The following is a 26765-nucleotide window of genomic DNA, read 5'->3' as shown; positions in this document are numbered from 1 at the left end:
TCAGTCATAGATATGAGTTTATTTCTGAAGTCTGTTCTGTTCCATTGGACTTTTTTTTGCTGGTTTGGTTACTGTGGCTTAATGGTATCTCTTGAAATCGGGTATTGTAATGGCTCCAGCTTTGTTCATTTTGCTTTAGACTGCTTTGGCTCTTCAGTATCTTTTTTTGCTTTCAAATAAAATTTTAATACTGTTCTTTTCTAGCTCTAGGAAAGAGGGTGTGTGTGTTTGTGAAAGTATATATGTATGCGTGTATGTGGTCCAGTATAAGGACCAGAACTCTGAACCTTATGCTCTGGATGTTTGGTTGTTTTTGTTTTTGTCTTTGTTTTTGTCACAGCTGGTGCTTTACCACTTGAATAGCACCTCAAATTTTGGCTTTTTGTGAGTTAATTAGAAATAAGAATCTCATGGATTTGTCTGAACAGTTAGGCTTATAAGCATGAACTATCAACTGTCAATGGGTAATTTTATTGTTTTGTTTTTTTGCTTTTGTGCCAGTACTGAGGCTTGGAATAAGGAAGGCCTCAGAGGGCTCTTACTTGGCTTTTTCACTCAAGGCTGGCACTCTGCCACTTGAGCCATACCTCCACTTTTTTCATTGGTATTTTTATAGGGATTACATTGAATCTCTAGATTCACTATGAGTGGCTTCAGTATTCTTCTAACTCATTAAACATAGTAGATTTCCATCTTTTTCCTTCAATTCTTTTTCTTCAGTGTTTTTGTAATCCTTTTCTATATGTCTTTGATTTTTCTCCATTTATTTTACTTACAGATTTTTTTTATTGAATTGTACCTGTTGTGAATGGAATTACTCTCATGATTTTTATCCTCAGCAAATTCATTGCTAATGTTTATAAAAGCTATTTATTTCTGCTTATAAAATTTGTATCATAGTACTTAATTCTTGTAACACTTCTAAGAGTCTTGTTGGAGTCTTTAGGTATTTCTCTACATAAAATAATAATCATTGAGATAATTTGACTTTCTCCTTCCCTTTTTGTGTGCTCTTTATTTCTTTCCTTTGCCAGACTAAAACTTCTAGTCCTGAATTGACTAATTAGATTGGTGAGAGTGTGCATTGTTGTTTTGTTTCTGATTTTAGGAAATGCGTGTATAGACAGTCCTGGAGTTTGAACTTGTACTTTAAAGGCTGGTGCAATACCATTACGCTATGCCTCCAGACATATTTTTCAATTATCTTTAGTATAGAGTCTTGCTTCACACCAGGGCACATGCTTATTTTGGGCTTCCCATCATTGCTGGAATCACAGTTTCTCTCCATGGAGATGGAATCTCTCAGACATTTCTACTTGGCCTGGCACCAGGATCCTCCTAATCTCAGTTCCCCATGTAGTTTGAGTTGATAGTTATGCCTCTGTTCCCAGTATAGATTGAGATGAATTGTATTAATTTTTTCTGCAGTGCTGGCCTTGAACCACATTTCCCCATTCTGTTTTCGGCCTCCCTTAGTAGCTTAGACAATAGATGTGAGCCATCTGCACCCACACCTTTCAGCTTTTTTTCCCATTCAACCTATTTCTATGGATCTGTAATATAGCCTTTATTATATTGATAGGGAATCCTTCTATCTAAGTTGTTAAATTAGGCATTGCTTTATTTTTTTTAATTCTTTGCAATGTCTTTAGCATTTGAGTAGTAGGGTTTAGTTTTGTACCAAGTCAGATTTTTTTTTTTTTTTTTTGCCAGTCCTGGGCTTGAGCTCAGGGCCTGAGCACTGTCCTTGGACTTTCTCAAGGTTAGAGCTCTACCACTTGAGCCTCAGCACCATTTCCAGCTTTTTTTTTTTTCCTATGTATGTGGTACCGAGGAATTGAACCCGGGTCTTCATGCATGCTAGGCAAGCACTTTACCACTAGGCCAAACTCCCCACCCCAAGTCAGATTTTTATTTTTTTATTTTTTTTGGAGTTCGAGAGGTCTGCAGCCCAGGTAAAGACTGCAGCCCAGTTTATTTCAAGTTCCCACCTTAAATACTCTTCTTAAAACTAGGGAACTGCCAGAGGCTACATTCATACAAAATAGTAAACAAGTCACATATAGGATAAATGAGAAAGGATTAATATTGCTTAAAGTCATCCTGATAAGAACTGATTGACATTGCTTAAAGTTATCCTGATAAGAGTTACTTCCTTGTGTATACAGTTGTGTAGGTCCAAGGTCAGGTCCGAGGTCATTGACCCCACAGTCGGTCCCCAACATCTCCCCCGTCTTTCTTTTAAAAGATGCTTGTCTTAGGTTGGGTGGGTCGCTGACTCTGCCTTACCCGTCATGGGGAACTTCTTCAGATCAAGCTGAAGGCCCTGTCTTAGGTTGGTCAGAGAGCATCCCCTCTTATCCCGTCCTTGACTGCTATTCCTCTGGGGGGGAGGGAATTCATCCATCTGGGGCTTAGATCTGCCGAGTTGTTCGATTGGTGACTGTTGCAGATGTGACCATTGGACGGGTACTGGCCGTAGGTGTTGATTTGTTCCCAGCCATAGCTTCAGTTGTCACTTTACTTGGAGTAGAAACAACAGGAGTTGGCTTGATATTGGCTGTTGGTGGATCTGAAGTGCTGGCAATTCCTTGTTCTTCAGAAGCTGCAGTAGTTTTCAACGTGATCTGTCTCTGCTGTTCTGGGACCTTACTAGTAGGTTCTTGAGGCTCTTTTCTCTGCTCTAAGTGCCTCCCTTGATGCTCTCGGAGTTCTCCCTCCAATCTACTGATTCGGCCTTCTTAATGGGACTTAAGAGCTGTCATACGAACATCAAGTTCATTTTTTTTGCTGATCTAATGTTCCATTCTCCCCCCTCTTTAAAACAATGCAATAATTCAAACCTAAATGATTTTCTTGATTAAACCTTGAACATGTTCACTCACTCAATCACACACATTCATACTCAAAGATTTTAAAGTGCACAAAATTAATATTGGCCGTTCATTTTCCGGAAGTTTGTGTCAAGAGAGCTTTGCCAATTTTACTCTTGCAGGTGAGAACCAGGTTCAAAACAAAACTTTAGAAAAACCATAAGGATCTATATTTAAAACTGGTACCAATGTTAAAGACAAAACTGGACAAGGAAAAATATGTAACATGAACAAGACAGAGAAACAGAGACGTTTAAATTCTGAAACAAAATCAGACATTGACGTATAACAAGAAAATTGGACTCAATCAGATACACTTAACACAAAAAACATGAGCTCAGATGAATGTTTTCACCAAACAGCTATTTTTAGATTTAGACATGTCTTGCTGGTGGGACTCTCAGGCATGCCCTGTTATCCACAAGAAACTCAGAAGGGGGGTCAAGGCGTCCCTTGACCACCCAGGCCTCTGTTTTAGGCCCAGAGTGCACTTTTTATTTATTTATTTATTTTATAAAAATAAAACAAAACAAAACAGACAGGGGGTCGGCCGATACTTACCTCCGGAGGCCTTTGCTTTTCACCTGGGCATCTTTTACAAAAAAGGTTGTTAAAGGAAAACCACTGTTTCTAGAAAAAGCAATCTTTTTATCTCAATAACATAAATATACAAATTATTAGGAATTGATGAAAGACCCAAGTCAGATTTTTATAACTACTGTATTCTATTTGTATTTATTTTTACATACTTCAGTTTATTTTTACATAGTTTTTTTCTTCATACTTTTTTCTCTCTTAATAATACATTTATCATTAGCAAAGAAAATATGCAAGGGCCGGAGCGAGTGGGGCCGGAGCGAGCAGGGCCGGAGCTAGAAAGGGGGCCTAGCCAGGCCGGAGCGAGCAGGGCCGGAGCGAGCGGGGCTGGAACGAGCGGGGCCGGAGCGAGCGGGGCCTGAGCTAGAAAGGGGGCCTAGCCGGGCCGGAGCGAGCGGGGCCAGAAAGAGAAAGGGGCCAAAAAAAAAAAAGAAAATATGCATTCATATATATAGTTTTGCTTTTTATTTGCACCAGTAGTTGAGGTTTGGACAACCAGCCTGGGCACTATCACTGAGCTTTTTTTACACAAGGCTGGTGCTCTGCCAGCTGAACCATAGCTCCACTTCAGTCTTGGTGATTAATTAAGAGACAAGAATCTCATGAAATAACCTGCCCAGACTGGCTTCAAACCACAGTCCTCAGATCTTAGTCTTCTGAGTAGTTAGGATTACAGATGTGACCCACTGGAACCCAGCCAGTTTATTTTTTAAGTACAAAGTCCTATTTTATTTTGTCATTCTAACTCCTCCCCCCAAACAGCATATTGTCATACCATGTCATCACTCACTAACATTCTTTTTCTCATATACCACCCTATTTCGCTCCACTTTTGAATAGGTTGTAGCTTTTGGTTCTGGTTTCTCTTATTACCAGTTCTTATACTTTGTAATTTGACTTTGAAAATTAAATCCCTTGTGGCTTTTCAGGTTTTCCAATTCAGTCAGGCAAAAGAAATTCAAAACATGATGAAGGTGAATGTTCATGGTTTCTTCCAAGCTCTCCTGAGATTCATCCATAGCAACATTAGCACAGCAGAATAGCATACTGTTCACAGCCTCATTTCAGCTCTTGTCCATAGGTTCACATTCTGTCCGCCAACACCATTGTTCTGTCCCCCATCAGCACCATCATCTTATCCTGTTTTCCAGTGGTATGGATACTCTTCCATAGGCATCTGGTCAACAACTGTGATTCCTTAAGGCAGTACATGCATGCCTGGTGTCAAAGTTATATATAGGGTTACCTAAGGTAGTGTATGCATACATGACCTAGTTCCATGAATATATTGAAACAGCTGAATACTACTCCTTAGAAAGTACAGGCCCAAAATTCTCTGGAAATTATGGTAAGAGAAGCCTGACTTAATACATTTGTAGATTATATTGTATTTCATTGCCCTGTTGCAGTTATTTAAAATTAGTTTTATGTTGAAGTGTACATACTTGTGTTCATTTTTATGTTTCTTATAAAAGCACAAATCTCCAAATACAAATTGTTTTTTGATACATTGTTGCATATTTATGATTCTATATAATGCTGAAAATTATTTTATTGCATATTTTATAATGTTCTAAAAATTTATAACTTGTAGTTACCTATATCTAAATAACATGCTGGATTTGGGTATTGTTATTTGTTTGGTTTTGTTGTTGTTTTTGGAACTCACCGTAAGCACTCCCATTTGTTTTTTTGTTCTGTTTTGTTTGCCAGTCCTGGGCTTGAGCTCAGTGCCTGAGCACTGTCCTTGGATTTTTCTCAAAGCTAGAGCTCTACCACTTGAGCCTTCGCACCACTTCTGAATTTTTCTAAGTATGTGGTACCGAGGAATCGAACCCAGGTCTTCGTGCATGCTAGGCAAGCATTCTACCACTAGGCCAAACTCCCGGCCCCAGCACTCCCATTTGAACTCTCAGTCCTTTTGCTTAATTTTTCATGTTTTGTGTTTTTGCCTGTGGAATTGATCCTCCTACTTTTTACCTTCTTAGTAGTTGGCATTTCAGGTGTACACCTGGCCCCATGTGCAGAATTCTTTTTTTGTTTTTGGTGGTGGTCATGGGGCTTGAACCTGGGCCTGCGCACTGTCCTTGAGCTCTTCAGCTCATACAGATTTTATGTAACATTATAGGCCATTAGTTGAAGAGCCAGCATCATTTTGATTGCTCTTTTGAATGGGCAGTGGGGAATTATGGTGTAAGCAATTAATGCAGTAATCCACATAAATGAAGGGATGATAGCTGTATGGACCAAGGAGTTCACAGTAAAGATAGTGAAAATGTCTACAGTTGCTTAACAGTTAGAAGGAATGGTATATAAGAAGAAAACAAAAATTGAAATAGGAAAGGGTAAGGGGGGTGGGGGAAAGGAAACGGGGACAAAAATATGAAAAGGGGTATCAGTAATGCATCTACTATCTGGTAAATATAACTGTAACCCCTCTATACATTAGAATAAAAAAAAGAAGAGATGAATATGACTCAAAATCTTAAAACCAAATGACTTTAAAAGGAATAAAATTGCCAAAAGATGAAAAAGGAACAAAGAAAGAAGCACAAACAGTACAATATCCATTTGATTCTTAATGTTTTAATCATAGTTAGTTTTCTACTAGCTGTTTCTAAAGAGATTTTTGTTTTATGGGTATATTTTTTCAGATTTTTTACATTCTTACCATCTCATTTATCTTTTATTTAAAAAATTACATCTAGGGCCAGGAGAATGGCCTAGTGTTAGAGTTCCTGCCTAGCATGCACAAAGCCCTAGGTTAGATTCCTTAGTACCACATACACAGAAAAGGCTGGAAGCAGTGCTTTGGCTCAAGTGGTAGAGCTCTACCCTTGAGAAAGCCCAAGGACAGTGCCCATGCCCTGAGTTCAAGCCCTAGGACTGCCCCCCCCAAATAAAATTTGGTACAAATAGTTTTCCCGGTTTAATTTGTTAGGCTTCAGTTTTGTTCATATTTTTTGGTTACCAGTGTTGTGGACTTTTTTTTTAATCTTAAAAAAAAATAGTTCTAGAGTATCAAACTAGTATGATACTAGAGTATCAAGTATCATACTTAATAGAGTAGCACTGTATCATCTGACCACTCCTCAGGCCTTTTTTCAGGTAGCATCCCAACACCTTTTGCCCTGGTTGGCCTCCTACTTGTGCCTCACCAGTAGCTTTAATCACACATATCATCACACCCAGCTTGTTTGTTGAGATAGGGTCTCACCAGCAATTTCTTAGGATTGGCTGTCCTCCCATGTCTGTCTCCAGAGAAGCTTGAATTACAGTTGTGAGCTCCACATCTAGCTATGTTTTGTAATGTTACCAATTATTACATTATTTTAGGACATTTCTGATATCACTGAAGTAACAGGAACATTTTCATTTTCTGGAAAGAGCTATTTATATTCCTCTTCCTGGCCCTGTTTACATTTACTGAGAATTACATGTGCTGGAGTTTTAATTGATAACATTGCTTACATTATTTACAAATGGGATGTTTATTTTACTTTGAGTATGCTTTTGAAGACATGAGATTTACTTAAGTGTGTAGAAAAAAGCCTTGATATTTATATATAAGCAGAAATTAAGATGAACTCTCATGAATTTGAAAGTAAATAAAAAATGGATTATTGTAGATAAGAGAGATCTTATTTTCAAATGACATGTATTTGATTATAGATCCCATTACTGACTAAAGGTTCATCAGAAATCATCTGTGTAAGCAATATATCATACTACATATTTTTTTCTTGCATTTCAGAGAAATAGTAATTTATCTAGTCTTAATTTATGGAAGGTTATAGGTTATATAAGTTATTTTGAGTTGGTGTGAGTTAACTCATTGTAGTTAGCGACTGTTGGCTGAGGAATGGATCAGAGAATGACAAGGAAAGGTTTTCAAAGTCCTATGTTTGAAAAAATGCCCTGAAGTTGAGTTGAGAACTATTAAGTTACAGAGTTAATACCTTGGCTCAAGTGGTAAACACCAGCCCAGCAAGCAAGCTGATGAGCAAGCACAAAATGAGAAGTGGGAGGAGTACCCAAAGACTTAACTACTTACAGAGCAAAAGCAATCACATGTTTTCTTCATCATATAAAACAATATAGACATGTCTACTCCAAAATTGGATAAGTATCTTCAGTAAAAAAAATAATGATGATGGTGAAGTCAGATACTTCATTATATCAGGATTGTAACATGACTGTCAGAATTGTTCTTTGTTAATAAAATATTCTTTAATTAGCCAGAAAATCATTGGAAACTACATGTTCTTTCATTATTTTGGAATACTAGCACTATGTAATTCATTGTAACTGCAGAATAGAATAACTTCCCCTTATTACTTTTTGGATCTTATTTGCTGAGCATAAGCCAGAGAGAATAGAAACTACCTTATTCCCACCCCTACTCCCCTTTTTTCCTTTAGTAAGTATTCGTGGTTTCCTAGATAATGTTTAGTTATCACATTTTTTTTTCCTTAACAAAGGACAGAATAGAATGATGTCATTCATTCCAGAGTTTTGATTGACTCCCAATAGTACTAAAAAAGAAGTTCCTAAGATTTGATTGGCACAGTTAGACTAAGTAACTAGTTAGGTTTTCTTACTTTTCCAATAAAAACAAAACACAACTTGTAGTTTGCAAATTGCGAAGCACCTTAGTGCTCCCAAGAAAAACAGAGGGTCAGCCTCTGTTTTGAAGTTTCAGGTTCTTCACTTGTACTTTCTTAAACATGGTTCTGTTTTAGTGGTGATGATCATTTATAAAGAAAGAATAAGAATCTAGGGACAAGGATTTGGGGCTAGTGGTAGAGTGCTTGCCTAACATGCACGAAGACTCAGGTTCAGTTCCTAAGTATCACATACACAGAAAAAGTGGAAGTGGTCATGTGCCTCAAGTGGTAGAGCTCTAGCCTTGAGAAAACCTAAGGACAGTGCTTAGGCCTTGAGTTCAAGCCCTGGGACTGGCAAAAAAAAAAAAAAGAAGAACCTAGAGCATTTGATTAGGTGGGTTAGATTTTGAGCCAGCACTCCAGTATCCTGTTGATACTATTCAAAGATATTCAAAGCATCTACGTATACTGTGTGTAATCTGTGTATATAAGCTATAGCATTAATGTTGTGTATGAGGATTGAGAATTTAGATTTCATGCACTCCAACAGTTGCTGAGAGGAACAACCTGTAATTGAAAGGGCTTAGGTTCCTGATTATGAAAGCACTTAAGTGTTCCGTATACCCTAAACTTAAAGGATCTATCCAAAGAAAGAAATTCCTAGGAAAAAATGGAAAGCCAAGAACTTTTTTTAAACCTTGGATGCTGTGCTTATTTGCCCTCCTGTTCCTTCCCCTCTACTTCTATGACTAGAAATGGGGTTTCCTGTCAGTATTGATACTTAGGAATAGATTTGTGCTTTATACAGGAGAGATAATACAAATTTCCAGAACAGCTAGACTGAAAAAGGAACCAGAGGTATCAGTAAAAATGCTCTAAAATTCTCTTAGAATTCCTCACAACTTTCTCATCTCCCTATATTTCAGAGATTTCCTAAACTGGTTGTATACAGTGGAATCATCTATGCTGATGTCTGTTACACTTTACTTCAGAAAAGACTAACACAGACTCAGCAATTTGAATCCAGAGAATTAAAATTAAGAATGTTTTCTAATACTAACTTAAAATTCTGAAAATTTTTAATTTTGTTTTTACTATTGTGATTTTTACTATTTTGCATTCTTGTGAAAATTAGCATCCCATTTGTTAGGAAATGGAAAGACTTAGAAAAAATCATATTAAGTGAAGTAAGCCAGACTCAAAGGAACTTAGGCTCAATGGTTTCCCTCATTCGTCATAATCAGTAGAAACCTTGGGCTCTACTAGCAGAGATTTGCAATAGAGCAAAATCTTGATACATAAGGACATATAATGTGAAGCTAATTGAAAGGACCTCCAGGATAGTGAAACAAAAGCCATATAATGAATGATTGTTGTCCTTAATGTACTATGTTGTCTCTCATCTCCTTTGCTGTCCCTTGGTTATCTCATATTGGTCTAGTATCTCACTTTGTTATCTGATATATTGAATTTATATGTATTTGGATATTTGAAATTTGATAGGGAAGGGGGGAAAACCAAGACGGGTGGGGCGTGTGGGGAGGGAGGGAAACGGGTACCAAGACATGTGAAAGGGTATCAATGTATGTGAATTAATGCACCTTCTATCTGGCAAATATCATTGTAACCCTTTTACTAATTACAATAAAAAAAAATAAAAAAATAAAAAAAAGAAGTAAGACAGGCTGGGAGTTTGGCCTAGGGGTTCAGTTCCTCAATTCCACATACATAGAAAAAGCCAGTAGTACTGTGGCTCAAGTAGTAGAGCTCTAACCTTGAGAAAGCCCAAGGTCAATGTTCAAGTCTTGAGTTCAAGCCCCAGGACAAGAAAGAAGGAAGGGAGGGAGGGAGGAAGGGAGGATCAGTACATAGGGAAAAAAAGAGGGAAAACTGGGGGTACTAAGTAGAATTACATAGTTTCACTATATAATCAGTCATCCACAATTTATTCTTACAAATGTAAATTTACACAAAAACTTGTTGAATCTACTTCAAAGACCAAATTAACAGACCACACATAAACTGAAAACTGGATTGGGCAGTGCTTGCTCCTAATTTGTTCTTTGAGTTGGCATTGAAAAATAATGCTTTCTACTGCCCCCTTACATGATCTTTCTAATCTCTACCTATGTAATCTTACTATTTACAAAAGAGAGCTTTTCCTTCTGTTTTTTTTCTCTTTGCTTTTGTGTGTCCATGGCTCAGAGTTTAATCAAGCCTTTATTTGGACCTTGAATGGATATGCTTTTTAAATATTTCTTTCTATCCTAAAGTATGTATTTACATTACTTGATAATCTGAAGGAAATTTATACTAATAGTTTTAACTTGAATATGTTTTTCTTGTAGCAGAAAAAGAAAATTAAGAACTTCAATCCACCAACACGTAGAAATTGGGAAAGTAATTACTTTGGGATGCCCCTCCAGGATCTGGTTACAGCTGAGAAGCCCATACCACTATTTGTTGAAAAATGTGTGGAATTTATTGAAGATACAGGTAGGATAGATGTACCAATACAAGGGATTTAATTTGAAAACTTGTTTCACCAACAGTTGTCATATGTTTGGGATTTGAAAGGCTAAAATTTGAAGGGGATTTATAATTATATTTATAGTCTTGAGTATTTACTCTTAAAGTAGCCATTTGATACTTGAAATAAGTTTTGTGATTAACCAGTAATATTTTTGTTGGTCTTCTCATGAGTGTAATAAATGCATAAGTTGAAAGGTAAAATGCTAAACTTAATTCTAGAATTTAGAATGACTTGATAACTGTATTAAGCTATTATTATTAGATCATTATGTTTGAAATCAGTAATTTTAAAGTTTTCAGTATTTTCCATCTAATCTGTTTTACCCAAGAATTTTTTCCTCTTAAAACTTAAGTCTTAATTACTGATATACAAAAAGCAGCTCACTGTATTTGTGACATTACTGATTTAGTCCCAGCTATTGTGATTTTTTTTTAGTTTGGTTTTTGGGGTTTTTTTTTGCCAGTTGTGGGGCTTGAACTCAAGGCCTGAGCACTGTCCTTGGACTTTTCTCAAGGCTAGAGCTCTACCACTTGAGCCACAGTACCACTGCCAGCTTTTTTCTATGTATGTGGTACCAAGGAAGCAAACCCAGGTCTTCATGCATGCTAGGCAAGCACTCTACCACAAGGCCAAACTCCTGGCCCCAGCTATTGTGATTTTTACATGGTTTGAGTTATAGTATTGCAAATGTGCAGTTATCATTGTTTTAATAATAAGCTTGTTCTTAGAATTTTTTAGCATAATATAAATTAAAACAAAAAAAAACTTGACAGTAAAAGGTAAGAAATGAGGTCAAAGATGGTTTGCGCATATTTTAAATGAATGCAGGTTAACTAGTGATTGAATGAACTACAAATTTTAAGTGGTGTAAAATATGAGCTTTATTTGTTCTTGGTGAACTTTTTTTTATAAATAAGCATTTGTTTTGTTTAAAAATTAGTATACCTGTGTTTGAACTAAATAATCAAGCTCATTTTTGCTCCAGTGTGTGCATTGCCCTTTAGGTTATCAGTTGAGTTCTATACATATCGGTTTGTCTATTTGATGAGGAAATTATAGTTTCAATAAGGAGATGTGATGTGGGGAAAAAGCATATATCTCCTTCCTTGAGTTACTAAGTGTTAATTTATAGAGCCTACTTTGGATATACTGTTAATCTTTTCATTCAGTGAATACTTGAGAAGTGTGTTTTGAGCAAATTTCTTTTGTTCATCTTTTTTTGTGTGCTGGTACTAGAGCTTGAATTCTGGGACTCATGGTCTTGCCTAGCTTTTTTTTTTCCTTAGTTTTTGTTTGTGTGTTTGTTTGTTTTGCAGGGCCTGTACTCTGTCCCTGAGCCTCTCTGTGCTAAGTTTTCCTTCGGGAGGGAAAATAATAACTATGGATTACTACTTATTAATTTAAATTCCTATTAGTATATTTAAGAATTTTTGTTTTTTGAGTATTTTCATGGTAGTAGGTTTGAAGAAAATCAACTTCAGGTATAAGGTAAAATGAAATTCTGATTTAATTTTTACTTCAGCTTAAATTAGTCCAGGTCAGCTAATAAGTCATTTGTGCATTTAAGTGCATTGGCAGAAATGTACTGAGGTACTACAAGACCAAGAATATAAAAAAGACTAGCACCAGTTCTCTTGTAAAATTATACCTTGATTTTATTCCTCTTTTTAAAGCTGCCTATAAAATGTTTTTAGATGTTTGAAGAGTTATAGGTTTATGATCGTAAACATTGATCTATATATGTATGTTTAGCTTCCTTATGTTGTCTTACTTTAGTGTGTTTGCCTCATAAGATAAGTCTAGAAGTGTTTCTCGTCTTTTAGAATGGTTGAATATAATTTATCTGGAATGGCCCACCATTGCAACTGCATTATGAAGAATTAGGGACATTTTTTATTCTTGTATTTCTGCTAAAAGTGAGTTGGAAGGATAAAAGCTAATGGAGTTCTCTCTATATTGGTCTAAATATCATGCACTGTTCAATGAATCGGTGGGTGATATAACTAAATTGAAATGGATGAATTTAGTGTTTTTTTTCTGAGAGCAGGACTTGAATTCAGTATCAGATTTTTTGTTGTTGTTGCTCCTTGGCTGGTATTCTTCTTAACATTCTTCTTACAGGCCTTCAACTTAGCATCTTTGTTTTATTGCTAATCAAAATACAACATAAGGCCGTTAACTAGTTGCGGTTTGAAATTTCCACTTACCTATATCTCCCTCCCCTTTATTTTTTATTTTCTCTTTCTCTCCCTCTCTCTCTCCCTCTCTCTCTTTCTCTCTCTCTCTTTTTCTCTCTGTCCCTCTCTTGCTCTTTTTCTTTCTCTTATCATATCTTTAAGTTACTGTCAACTTCATTTCAGCTTAGAAAATTCCCTATGTCATTTCTTACAAGACATGTCTACTCTTTTTAAACTCTGACAATAAATTTTGCCAATAAAAATTTGTGACAGGAAGATAATAGTTTTATGATTTATGGAAATAAGAAGGTTGTTAATGATAATGGAATCTTTTTCCTTTTTTTTTTTTTTTGCTAGTACTGGGGCTTTAACTCGGCACTGTCCTTGGGCTCTCTCAAGGCTAACACTCCTCCACTTGAGCCTTACCTCCACTGCCTGCTCTTTGGTGGTTAATTGGAAATCAGCTTTGAACTGTGATCCTCAAAATCTCAGCTTCCTGAGTGAAGAGTGATAAGCAGGAGCCCCAGGCACCCAACAGTGTTTATTTTTTTTAAATCATACTTTATGCTGAGTGTGGTGGCACATGCCTATAACCCCAGCACCTAAAAGGCAGAAAAATCATAAATTCAAGGACAGCCTGGACTAGAATGTAAGGTCCTGTCTCAGAAAACTAAAACAGAGCTAGGAGCCTGATTCAAGCAGTAGAACACTACCTAACAAGCATGATCCTGAGCTCAAACCTTGTACCACCAAAATCGTTCAGTCATCCTTTCCTATGTCCTGAAATAAACTTTCATGAAGGCTTATTAGTGGGATTTCCTCCTTTGCTCATTCTTAACTTTTAGGTTGAAGTAATTGTTCATCACACCAAATCCTCAAATAAAAGAAATGACTATTCCATAGACTGATAGTTGACTCTGTCATTTGTTTTAAATGTATTCTTTAGCACAGTTGAATGTATAAAAGGAACCCTTAAATCACCTTGTGGGAACCTGTAAATGCTGAGCCATGAGGTCTAATAAAAAGAAATGGAATGCCAAAAAAAAATTTATAGTTTTTCTGTTTAAACCATCAACCAAATTTCAGCCACAGAAATAACTGTTAGAAAATAATGTAATATTTCGTAATCAGAAATTGGTTAAAGTGATTGTATAGTACTGGTTAGATAAGTTCAGAACAAGAGGTAAACAGTTAGGAATTGCAGGCTATACTCTTTTACAAGACCTAGAGTTAAATCCATGGGAAGAATTTCTTCTCAAGAAAGCCTGGGTTTTACTTTTAATGTTTTTTAACTGATTAAATTGGCCTACCCAAGTAAGATTAACAGTTAATTGAATAATTCATTTACCATGTGACACATAAGTGACCATTAGGCTATCTATACTTAACAAAATTTGTTAAAAATCAGTGTATGATTTCTTTGATAAACATTGAAGCAAACCTCAACAAAATACTAGCCAATTGACTTCAGTAAGTCATCAAAAAAATTATACACTGTGATCAAACAGGATTCAGCATAATGATGCAAAGCTGGTTCAATGTATGCAAGTCAACTAATATAATTCATCACATCAATAGAAGCAAGGACAAGAATCCACATGACATCTCAATAGATGCAGAAAAAGTGTTTGACAAGATTCTCCACCCCTTTATGCTAAAAGCTCTGGAGAAATTAGGAATCTGTGGAACATTCCTCAGTATAAGAAAGGCTGTGTGTGACAAACACATTATACTTAATGTGTTTATACTTAATGTGTGTTAATGTGTATAATGCCATTATACTGAATGGCAAAAAGCTAACGCCATTTCCTCTAGAATCAGGAATGAGACAAGGGTGTCCATTCTCTGCACTTCTCTTCAATATAGTATTAGAATCCCTAGCCAGAGCAATAAGGCAAGAAACAAACATGAGGGGAATTCAACTAGGGAAGGAGGAAATGAAACTTTCCCTCTTTGCAGATGACATGATTCTGTATTAAAGAAGCTTATAGACTCCACTCCCAAGTCACTTGAGCTGATTTGAGTCTTTGGTAAGTAGCAGGGTGTCAAATTAACCCTCAAAAATCAATTGCCTTCCTGTATGTCAACAACAAGAAGAGCGAGGCAGAAATCTTCAATAAGGGAGCCAAAAAGATAGCAAATAGTGCTGGCAGAATTGGTTAAGCCCCTGTAAAAAACTAAATTTAAATCCTTATATGTCCCCCTGCACCAGAATTGATTCCAAATGGATCAAAGATCTTGAGGAAAAAGAAGATACCCTGAAAACTACAGGACAGAATAGGAGATACGTTAAGATTCTTTTGCATAGGTTGAAACTTTCTTAACAAAGACCCAGAAACAACAAATTAAAGAAAGTTTGGTCAAATGGACTGCATTAACAAGTTAAATAGAAAGCCCACAGAGTCGGAGAAGATATCCAGACAAAGGCCTCATATCTAAAATATAGTGGGCTAAAGTTTTAAAGAGAGAGTTTTCTGAAGAGGAAATAAGAATGACCCATAGACACATTAAAGAAAGGGAAAATCAAAACAACTTTGAAATTCCACCTCACTCCAATTAGAATGGCTACTATTAAGAAATCTAATAACAGATGCTGGCAGGGATGTGGCCAGATGGGAATGCTACTACACTGTTTGTGGGAGTGTAAACTCATTCAGCCACTCTAGAAATTAGTATGGCAAAAAAGACTAAACAGAGAGTTCCCCTGTAACCCAGCAATGCCACTCCTTGGCATTTACCCAAATGTCCAGAAACAAGGCCATACTAAAGTACAATGATGTTCATTGCAGCATATTTACCGTAACTAAGATATGGAACCAACCCAGATGTCCCCCAGTAGATGAATGGATCAAGAACATGTGGTACTTAAACACAATGAAATTCTATGCTGCCATCAGAAAGAATGATATCGCCCCAGTCGTAAGGAAATCGAAAGACTTGGAAAAAATCATAAGTGAAGTAAGCCAGACCCAAAGGGACATAGGCTCAATGGTTTCCCTCATTTGTAATAATTAGTACACATCTAGGACTCTCCTAGCACAGGATCACATTAGCTCAAAAGCTATGTACATAAGGTCATACAGGAAGAGACGAAATGAACTCTAGGATTTGGAAACAAGAGGTTTATCTTTGTGGTTGTTGTTTTTAATGTACTATATTATTTCTTTTCTCTTTTTCCCCCCTATGCTGAATCTCATGTGGTTAGTGTATCTCACTTTGTTACCTGGTATAGAGAGAGAGAGAGAGAGAGAGAGAGAGAGAGAGAGAGAGAGAGAGAGAGAGAGAGAGAGAGAGAGAGAGAGTGTGTGTGTGTGTGTATTTGAAGTAGGAAAGGGAAGGATGAAACAAGATGATTGGGAGGGGGTGGTAGGAGGGAAACAGGGACAAAAACATGAGAAGGGGTATCAATGAGGGAGAAGTAATGCACCTACTACCTGACAAATATAGTTGTAATCCCTCTATACATTACCCTGACAATAAAATTAAATTAAATTTTTTAAAAAATCAATATGTGAGCCAGGTACTAGTGGCTTATACCTATTAACCTAGCTGCTACTAATGAGGCTTAGATCTGAGTATCACTGTTCAAAGCTAGCCTGGGCAAGAAAGTTGCTGAGAATATTTATTAACCTCTAACTTCAAAAAAAAAATACTGGAAATGGAGCTATATGCCTTCTGTGATAAAGGGATATCCTTAAACATAAAAACCCAGAGACAATACCCAGGCTCTGCGTTCAAGCTATAGGAATGGGGTGCACACACCCACACACAAAATCAACATACGTTTTAAATTTCTCTAATTTTACGAAGGAGTTTTCATTCACTGAAGTTTTCACTTTTATAAGTAGATCTGTGAAATGTCCAGTTTCAAACATAAAATGTTTGGATTTATGGCAGTACTCAGATAAAGAACTGAGTGTAAAACTGAGTAACTTAAACTTCCTTGCAGGGCACTGATGGCTCAGGCTTGTAATCCTTCCTACTTAGAAGGTTAGACCTGAGTGAGGATTGCAGTTTGAAGCCAGTCTGGACAGAACCAGAAAACTGGAAGTGGAGCTGTGGGTCAAAGTGGTAGAAAGCTGGCTTCGAACAAAGAATCCCCAGGCTCTTAAGCATCATGATCCACCTGTACTGTGCTCCCCCCATCCCCTGCAAGAAAAATAGATTTGTTTTGTTGGTAGGTTGTGGGGCTTGAATTCTGAGCCTAGGCTCTGTCCCTGTGCTCTTCAGCTAAAGGCTATCATGCCTGGGCTGGCATTGAACCTCAATCCTCAGATCTCAGCCTCCTGAGTAGCTAGGATTAACATGCATAAGCCACCAGCACCCAGCATGAGAGCAGCTTGTGTAGTTGTTATTTTGTTTTTTTATTGCTTGGTTTTTAGGTAGTCTTGTCTTAAAAAGTTGTGTGTATGTATGTAGTTTTTTTGTCCCCCTCAGGGTTTTGAGTTGTACTTAGTGGGAGGAGGAATAGGTATAAAGTGTCTTATCTTGTTTTTGAGGCTGGATGTCTTAAATGATTTCAAATAGGAAATATTCTTTTGAAAATTCATTTTAAAAGTACTCAAAAATACTCTGAAAAATATTTTATTGGTATGGGGTCCAGAGGTCGGCAGGCAGTGAGACCACTCAGAACACGATTGAGGTGTTAAAAATTTCCTAAGCAAGGGAAGAACTGACTCACCAGGACTGTACCCCAAGGTCGGGCTCTCAGAATGCAGCCCTGAACTTGAGCAGGACTGGGTTTGTAAAGGCAAAAACTAAATGCAGGTTGCCAGGCACATTCTGTTTAAGCAAGTAAACAGGGACAGAAGCAAAATTCTGTGGTTAGCCTTGTAATTTTGTTTAACATAAACATTTTTCTCAGGGTATCCTGATCTTAGTTATCTTAGTGCAGCTAAAAGGCCAGATAACAGAATGTTTTCTCTCCTTGAATCATCTCAGACAGCCTTCAGGGTCCCTCTGGCCTTGTTGAAGGCCCTAATTTCTCAATTTTTACTAGTATAGATTAAATGCTTACAGTAAGCCTTTATGTTAAAGTTTGTCAGAGGTAAAAATGGCTTTTGCTCTTCTACATTATCATGTTTTTGGTAATCTAATAAGGATTTTAGAATTGAGTGCATCATGGACATATAGGTATTTGTAGAAACATATTTCTTTTTTCTCCTAGGATTGTGTACTGAAGGACTCTACCGTGTTAGTGGAAACAAAACTGATCAAGACAACATTCAGAAGCAGTTTGATCAGGGTAAGATGATAATTGTGAAAAGTTAAAACACTGTTTAGTTGTTTCTCTTATTGAAATTTTGTGGCTTTTATTTAAAGCTAAAGAAATAAATGGCTGAAAGGAGAGAGTTTCAAAGTAGGATCTAAAGTGTTAAAGAGTATAGTTGCCACAGTAAAGGATAGGGGAGCTAGGAAAGTATTGTCTTCATATTAGGATTCTAGGCACTTACAAGAAGTTGAAACACTAACTTTTATAACTCAACAGGATGAAATTAAAGACAGCAACAGTTTGAGAAAATACAGTATTGTACACACACATACACCTATGCATATCTATATATATTATCTATATATGTGTGTGTGTGTGTTTGTACATGTATACCCATATCTGTATGTATGTGTGTGTGTAATATGAAAGAGAGGATCTCACTATGAAACATTACAAGTTCAGGCTAATCTTTAACTTGCAGTTCTTTTTTTCAGTTTTCCTGCCTCCACTTCCCAAATGCTGAGATTACAGGTGTGAAGTATACCATTCCTGTAATTTGTAATATAAGAATGAAGGCAAAAGAGAGGCCTTCTTTCTTCCATAAAAAAAGGAAATACTAAAAACAAAAGCATTCTCTTGGAACAGTCACAAGCCCAGAATAAATAGTATAAAGTCAAATTTATAGGTTTTTTGTTGTTGTTTTTTAAGAAATAATCAGAATCTAGTTCATGTCTTGAGTCTTCAAGGAGTAGTATAAAACACTGTTTTGAGGAAGGATAGATATATAATGGCTTATGTACTCTCCATTTTTCCATGTTTTACACTCTTAATCCAGTAATCAGCCCCACACATAAAAGGTTATGATTGAATTTGTATAAATCTATCAGTAAAGTTAGAAAGGCAATAAACTGAGTTACAAGGGATTAGCATCTTTATGCATCAAAGGTAGTTTTGTGAGAAAGTTTTTTTTCATAACACTGGAAAATTTTAACAGTAAGAATAAAAACAACTGATTTCCCTACTCATAAGTAAATTACATACATATACAGTCTAAGATTTCCATATAAGAGAATGAAAACCAAAAGTTCTAGAAGGAAAATGAACATTTTTATAGTGTTAGAATAGGAAAGGCCTAAATTTTTTTACATATATTATTTATTGTAATTAATAGAAAGGTTACATTATCTTCGCCATATAGAAGGTGTATTAGTGCACAAACATTGATAACTTTCTCATGTTTTGGTGCCCATTACCCTCCCCCAACCCCCTCCCCTCATCTTGTTTTCCCTCCCTTCCCTATCCTATTTCAAATAACCAAATAAACTACATACAATATATCAGATAACGAGGTAAGATACTGTAACAACATGAGATAACCAAGGGACAGCAAAAGAGATGACAAATAACATAGTACATAAGTACAACAATCACACATTTTATGGCTTTTGTTTCTATATCCTGGAGATCCTTTCATTTAGCTTCATCCTATATGGGGAAAGGCCTAAATTGGATAGAAACCCTAAAATGCCTGAACTTAATAAACTTGACCATCCAAAGATGCAAAAATTCTGTGTGAGAATATAAATAAAACATAAATAAAAGCCATGACAAATACAATCTTAGGAAGAATGTGAAATGACTATACTAAAGCAGTTTGTAGTGAAAAAAAGTTATTAGTAAATATTTGAAAATGTCCTTAGTCTCAACGTTGTATTTATTATCAGTGTGAAAAAGATTGTTAGGAGACTATAGGAAAATAATGATCATAAATACTGATACCTTTTGAGAGGCAGTTTTTTTTTTTTGTGGTTTGTTTTGTTTTGTTCTTTCTGCCAGTCCTGGGCTGTGAACTCAGGGCCTGAGCACTGTCCTTGGGCTTTCTCAAAGCTAGCGCTCATACTACTGGAGCTACAGCACCGTTTCCAGCTTTTTTCTGTATGTGTGGTACAGAGGAATCGAACCTGGGTCTTAGTGCATGCTGAGCAAGCACTCTTACCACTAGGCCAAACTCCTGGCCCTAGAGAGACAGTTTTGAATATCTATGAAAATTTACTTAGCATTGTTAAGAGATATTCTACTTCAAGTAGTTTACATTATAAAAGACTTTGCATAAGCTTTATAAGGACATTTGCTTGCAATATTGTTTGTAGTTGGGGTGTAGGGGGAGGTAGAAGGAAAGGCACCTGAGTACTAATGTTTAGTGGTTAGTCATGTAAAATAATGTGTTTGATACCATGGTAAAGTAAGTTGATTGGTACATATATAACTGCTATTTAGCTGTGTCGACAAAGAATATTGTATCATCTCCTAACCGGTTTTTAGTTTTAAATCTATATTAGAGAAACTGTAGAATTTATAATTTATAGAACTTCACTTCTGGTAATAAAGGCCAGGGTAGTAATTAATTCCAAAGCTCTTGGATTTGACTCTGTGATTTTGTTTTCTAATTTTGCCACTTACTTTCTTTGTGCATCAGGTACGTCCATCTTTCTAAATTTCATTTACTTCATATGTGCAAAGGGGGTGATAGAGGTGAGGAGTGAATAATGCATGTGAAGAATTATCTGCTGGGCACCTATGACTTATCTTGTAATCCTTGCTACTTGAGAGGTTGAGATATAGGAACATTTTCCTTAGCTAATCAAGGAAATTTTGTGAGATCCTCATTTCAATTCACAGTGTTGTCATTTAGCCACACATGTGGCTGAGGATGGAACCATGATCTCATGGTTCCAGGCCAGCTAGGAAAAAAATGTATGAGATTCTATCTAAACCCATTTTGAGGCATTCCTGACATCTCAGCTGTGGTAGGAAGCATAAATAGGAGGATTGCAGTCCAAGCTAGCCCAAGCACAAAATGATATCCCATCAGAAAAAAAAGCCAGAAGCAAAGCTAGTTAGAGGCATGGCTTATACAGTAGACTGCCTGATAAAATGTTATGTAAATTGATCAATCTAAGGAAACATTTGTTAACTATTAAATTTATTTATGTGTATTAGCACTCCTGTAATCCCAGCTTTTCAAGATACAGAGTTTGAAAAGCATTGTGGTTCAAGTTCATGATAGGCAAAAATTTAGCAAGACTTTATCTCAGCCAATAAGTTAGGTATGGTGGTTTGTGTTTGTAATCGTAGCTACTTTGTTGGCATAAATAGGACAATCAGTTGAAGCTGCATATCTGTACAAAAAGTGAAATCCGGTTCAAACCATAAGTAAAACCAAAAATGGACCCTTAAGAGCTGGGCACCGATGGCTCGTGCCTGCAATCCTAGCTACTCAGGAGGCTGAGATCAGAGAATCAAAGCTAACTTGGGCAGAAAAGTCCAAGAGACTCTGTCTCTAATGAATTAGCCAAGTGTCAGACTGGAGGTGTTGCCCAGTGGTAGAGCACTAGCTATGAGAAAGAAAGCCAAGCAAGAATGTGAAGTCCTGAGTTTACACTGCAGTATTAGTGTGTGTGTGTATGGGCCAGCATGTACATTCACACATGCATGCATGTGCACATACCCTCACAAAACCTGCACTAGAGCTATAGATCAAGTAGAATGCTTACCTACAATCCCAAGACTCTGAGTTCAAATCCCAATCCTGCTGGGGCAAAAATAAACCTACTTACGTGAAATAAAATGTTAATTGATGATTCTAGGCTAAGTATATTAACTTTGTTTGCCAGTCTCCCAATACAAACAAAATATTTTTAGAGATATTTATAAAGTTTTAATAACCTTTGATGATACCTTAAAGATGAAATAAAGTATAGAATGTGTATGTGGGTGCTTTCTTTGTTCTTCCTTTTTTGGGTTGGTTATGGGGCTTGAACTCTGGGCCTGGGCACCATCCCTACCATGCTGAGCCACAGTGCCACTTCCTCTTTGTTCCTTTAAGTTATGAAGTGTAAGTAAACAATGATTGTCTCTAGGTGATGGGATTGTTCCCCTTATTTCTGATCTACACTTTTGGCTTTACGTGATTTATTAATATCAGATAAGTTTTATGGCATTCCCTTAGTATGTTCCAGTCTTTCTTTTTTCCTCTGTAGGTCAGTACAATGATAAGATAATGATTTAAATTTAAACAACTTAAGAAAATTGTTAAATATTTTCTTTCTTTAAAAGATGCCCATGGAGACAGAAGAAATTAAATGAAGATAGGTTTTTTGTTACTTAAAAAACTTCTTGCTTGGTTTTCTTTGCCTTCACCAATATAGTTTGTCTCTAAAGAAAAGCATCTACAGAGAAATTTTAAATCTTTTAGTCTAGATGTGGCTGTTGAACTTCTACAATGAATTAAAATTTCATTATATAAGGTACAATTTTACTTTTGTCTTGTAGATCATAATATCAGTCTAATATCAATGGAAGTGACAGTAAATGCAGTAGCTGGAGCTCTCAAAGCTTTCTTTGCGGACCTACCAGATCCTTTAATTCCATATTCGCTCCATCCAGAGCTATTGGAAGCAGCAAGTGAGTATATTTCCTTTCATGAGAAAGATGATAGTGCAATTTTTGAGTAGTAATGGTTGAAGTCAGTCATGCCCTGGAATTTTAACTATAAAATTTCAGCTCTTACTATATGCACATGGCTCACATCTATAAATTTAGCTATTTGAGAGATCTGAGGATTTCCTTTCGGTTCAAAGCCAGTCCAGACAGAAAAGTCCATGAGACTCTTATCTCCAATTTACCACCAAAAAGCCAGAAATAGATCTGTGCTCAAAACAGTAGAACACTAGCACTGAGCATAAAAAGCTCAGAGATACTGCCCAGGACTAGCAAAAGAAAAAATAAAATAAAATTCAGCTGTCTTAGAAGTAAAATTAGAATCCCCCTGACTAGAACCCAGGAATATGCAGTTTTAGCTATCCTGCCAGATACTCTGAGAAGATAATTTTGTGTGTGTGTGTGTGTATATATATATATATATATATACACACACACACACATACACTTTACTTTGAGGTATTTATAATCTGAAATATTTTTAAGTTTTAGATAGTATTTTTTATTATTAGCTCATAGTAGTTACACAGAGGAGGGATTTCATTGTTATAGAACATATTTTCAATCTAATTGTCTTTTCACTCTCCTTTTTCCCCTTCCCAAAACTATTTCAGTAGATTCCTTGCTCTATTTTCATAGTTGCAAATATTTTCTTTCAAAATTATTCCTCCAAATTGAAGTCTTTTTAATTTAAACTCAAAAGTGTTATAAGAAACATCTATGTTTTGAACTTTAATAAAATATCCTATATTTGGGCAACATACATGCATCTTTAATGCTTTAATCAAATTTATCTTTGCTTTACATCTGAAGTCATTTCTGGAAAAAAAGTAAGAGAAAGATATAGAGTCCATAACAATAGAAGTAAATAGTGACAAATGAGAATTTAAGTAGTTGATTGTACTCCCGTGATGATATAATGTTCACATTAGCCTAAAATGAATAGGAAAGCAGTCTTTTGTCTCCATGTATTTCAGGAAGATGTTTCAGTTACCCTGTTCTATAAGGTGCCTAAACTGAGAGAGTAACTATATTAGATGTTTATACTATCTATAAAGGAAATAGTTTGATAGGCAGAGATTACAAGAGTCATTTTATTCAGCCTACCACTGTTTTTGAAAGGCTATTGAACTGAGAATTATTTTTACATCAATTTCATGGTGCATTAAATACCTAGAATTCTAATTTAAAAACCTATGCTCATTTGTTAAATATTGTCTATTACTGCTTTTGTTCTTGCTACACATACAGTTTGAAATAATATACTCTCTGTACCAGGAATATTAAAAGACTTACCAATCCATAAGTAACTAGTTAATTCTCAGTGTCTAGTTATGTAAATTACATGAGTAAATTACTAATACACTTTTTATCAGTGCTGAATCACTTTGTTCTTTAGTGAGTAGCTTTACTTATAGAAGGGCTGTTGCAATACACTGTAAATGGGGAATGTTAACTAAAGTGATTTCTTAATTTGGATTAGTTTAACAGGTTTGTTTGTTTTTAGCATTTTGATGTTGTTGCTGTTTACTTAATATGCTTCAAGAACATCCTTAATTTTTATAGTTAGCAGGAAGCTTTTGCCAAATATTTTAAATATATGAATGTCATGTCAATTTTTGCTACTTTCACAGAAATTCCAGATAAAACAGAACGCCTTCATGCCTTGAAAGAAATTGTTAAGAAATTTCATCCTGTAAATTACGATGTATTCAGATACGTGATAACACACCTAAACAGGTACTTGTTTTGTTTTTGCAGTATAAAATGCCCTGCAGATTTCAAACATGTAAACTTTACACACTGGATAATTACAAGATTCTTTGACAATGCAACAATCAGTTTTGGCTCTCCTTAATGATTATTTGTATTTTCTTATTTATATCTAAAAAGCTATATGATTATGGTTTTGTACATGTAATAGTTAAATGTAATAACATGATATAATTTTGCCCTACTTTTTCTTTAGTACTTATGTAGAATCTTAGAATTTTCACTATAAAATAATTAACCACATGAACCTATTCAGAATTAGAAAAACTAGAGTAAGTTTTAAGTAGTTCACTTTGCCTCTTCTATTTTGTTTTGCTGTTGTGTATCTTTTAAGCTTTCTTTCAGGTTTCTTTCAGCTTTACTACAAACCACCCAGTTCAAGACACAAATGCTTGTATTAACACTGGATTTAAGTTTTAAATTTATGCTTGTATGTAACCAGATTCTTCTCCTAGTATTAAATGAAGACACTATTGGGTTAGTTATTAAAAGTTTAAGGTAATGGAATCAAACAGGTGTCTGCTTGTAATATTACTAGTTCTGTTAAGTTGACAAGAATTACTTTCCTATCTTTATTTTTCTCCACTAGATAAAAAGTAGAAGGAACAGGGAGTATGGCCTGTTTGTAAAGTGCTTACCTAGCATGCATGAAGCTCTGGGTTAGATTCCCCCGGACCACACATACAGAGGAAAAGCTGGAATTGGTACTGTGGCTCAAGTGATACAGTGTCAGCCTTAAGAAAGCCCCAGGAATGGCAAAAAAAAAAAAAAAAAAAGAATAGAAAGGGAAAGATAACACTTTACAAAATGGTTTTGCCAACATATTTATAACAAATAAAATTGGAAAAGTATATTTTATACTATTTTCTGGTTAGTAGTAGAGCTTTGCCTAGCATGTATGAGGCCCTCTTTGGGTTCAGTCTTTAGTACTGTGAAAATAGTAACTACAGTTTGTCTATATTTAATAATATCAAGGCCCACCCAACTAAGCACATTTAAGTTTATGTACTTGAGAGAGTATTAACGAATGCTTGAAAAACTCTATTATTTTAGTGTCTGATATAAAATTTCATTCTCATTTATATTCCTCAAAGAAATTAACACTCCGCACATGGTATTTACACTAGTAGAATTTCTCCTTTTTGAAAAGTAACATGTAATTGATTGGTATCTCACTGCTGTAATTACTTACTATGCCCCAGCACTGCTTTTGGCTCTGATGATAACCATAACAAGCAACATAGTATATCTGATATGTTGTAGAGAGCAGCAAATAGTGTTGTGTAACTGGAGAAGAGTAAAAGTGAGTGATTAATAAGGAGAAAAAAGAAAAATGCCAGGTTATATGGGTCAGTATTATTCAGAACATGATTTGTTCATCCAGAACATGATTTGTTCATTCTTGAAAATATTTTACTAATGAGATAACTTGTTCATTTTAAAATAAAAATCACATCATTATGGGTTTTGGTTATGGTGGTGGTAGTGGTGGTGGTCGTTGCCGTCGTCATCGTGGAGCTTGAGCTCTGGGCCTGGGTGCTGCTGGCCCTGAGCTCTTCAGCTCAAGCCTACCGCCCCTACCCTGGTTTTGGTTATTTTTACAATAAAAACTGGGGCTGTACTTTAAGTACTGCATGATTTATACAGAGATTCACTGGAGAGTGCAGCAGAATAATAATAAAATTAAAGCTGTGTTTTCAAAGGAATGCTTAATTAAACTACAATGAGCTGTTTTTGTGCCATATACTTTCAGAGCACTCGAGATATAGTAGTAAACCAGTCACATACTTGGTGAGTCATATATTTGTAAAGAAGAAAAACAGCTGGGGACCACTTGTAATCCTAGCTACTGGGGAGGCTGAGATTTGAGGATCCTAGGTTTGAAGCCAGCCCAGGAATAGTAGTCTAAGATTCTTATCTCCACTTATCCTGCAAAAAGCCAAAAGTGGAGCTGTGGCTCAAGTGGTAAGAGTGCCAGCCTTGAGCAAAAAGCCAAGTGATAGTGCTAATAATCTCTGGGTTCAAGCCCCAATACAAGGAGAAAAACACAGATTCCCGTAGTATGTTCTCTTTTACTCTATACATAAAGAGTTTGTCAAATTGGTTTGTTTGTTTGTTTGTTTTTCTGCTACTTCTCCATTTTCTTTCCCTTACCACTGCTTTCATTACTGTTTCCTATTTAGGGAACTCTAGCTTTGTTGCAATTGTTTTTGTAGTTTTCATTATAGTTTGCCAACTTTTCCTTCTCTTGATTTTGATGCCAGAATAATCTTTTTAAAATCTTTGTATAAAGATCATTTATAATTAAATACTGTGTTTCTTTAGGATAGAATCTAAGCTGTTAGCTGGGCATCTGTGGTTCATGGTCATGCCTATAACCTTAGTTGTTCAGAAGGCTAGGTTTTGAGGATAGCAGTTTCAAACCAACTAGAGCAGGAAAGTCTGTGAGACTATAATCCCTATTTAAACACCAAAAAGCCAGAAGTGAAACTA

General features: G+C 35.9%; 1 protein-coding gene across 2 annotated transcripts in view; it reads left to right on the top strand.

Annotated features, from left to right (window-relative positions):
• Positions 1-26765, top strand: part of Arhgap5 (Rho GTPase activating protein 5) — a 51690-nt gene that overhangs the window by 18466 nt on the left and 6459 nt on the right. The window contains exons 2-5 of one of the 2 annotated variants that reach the window (XM_090345203.1): positions 10429-10573; positions 17955-18032; positions 22332-22463; positions 24134-24239. In XM_090345203.1, coding sequence (XP_090201329.1) covers positions 10429-10573; positions 17955-18032; positions 22332-22463; positions 24134-24239 — 461 coding nt within the window. Of the gene's footprint in view, positions 1-10425; positions 10574-17954; positions 18033-22331; positions 22464-24133; positions 24240-26765 lie in introns of both variants that reach the window. The other variant, XM_090345202.1, reaches the window with a different exon arrangement.

The sequence above is a fragment of the Megascapheus bottae genome, chromosome 14, assembly GCF_031878675.1.
Source record: "Megascapheus bottae isolate mThoBot1 chromosome 14, mThoBot2.hap1, whole genome shotgun sequence".
NCBI classification, from domain to species: domain Eukaryota; kingdom Metazoa; phylum Chordata; class Mammalia; order Rodentia; family Geomyidae; genus Megascapheus; species Megascapheus bottae.
The sequence above is the reverse complement of the archived record's forward strand: the minus strand, read 5'-3'. Positions and strand labels throughout refer to the sequence as shown.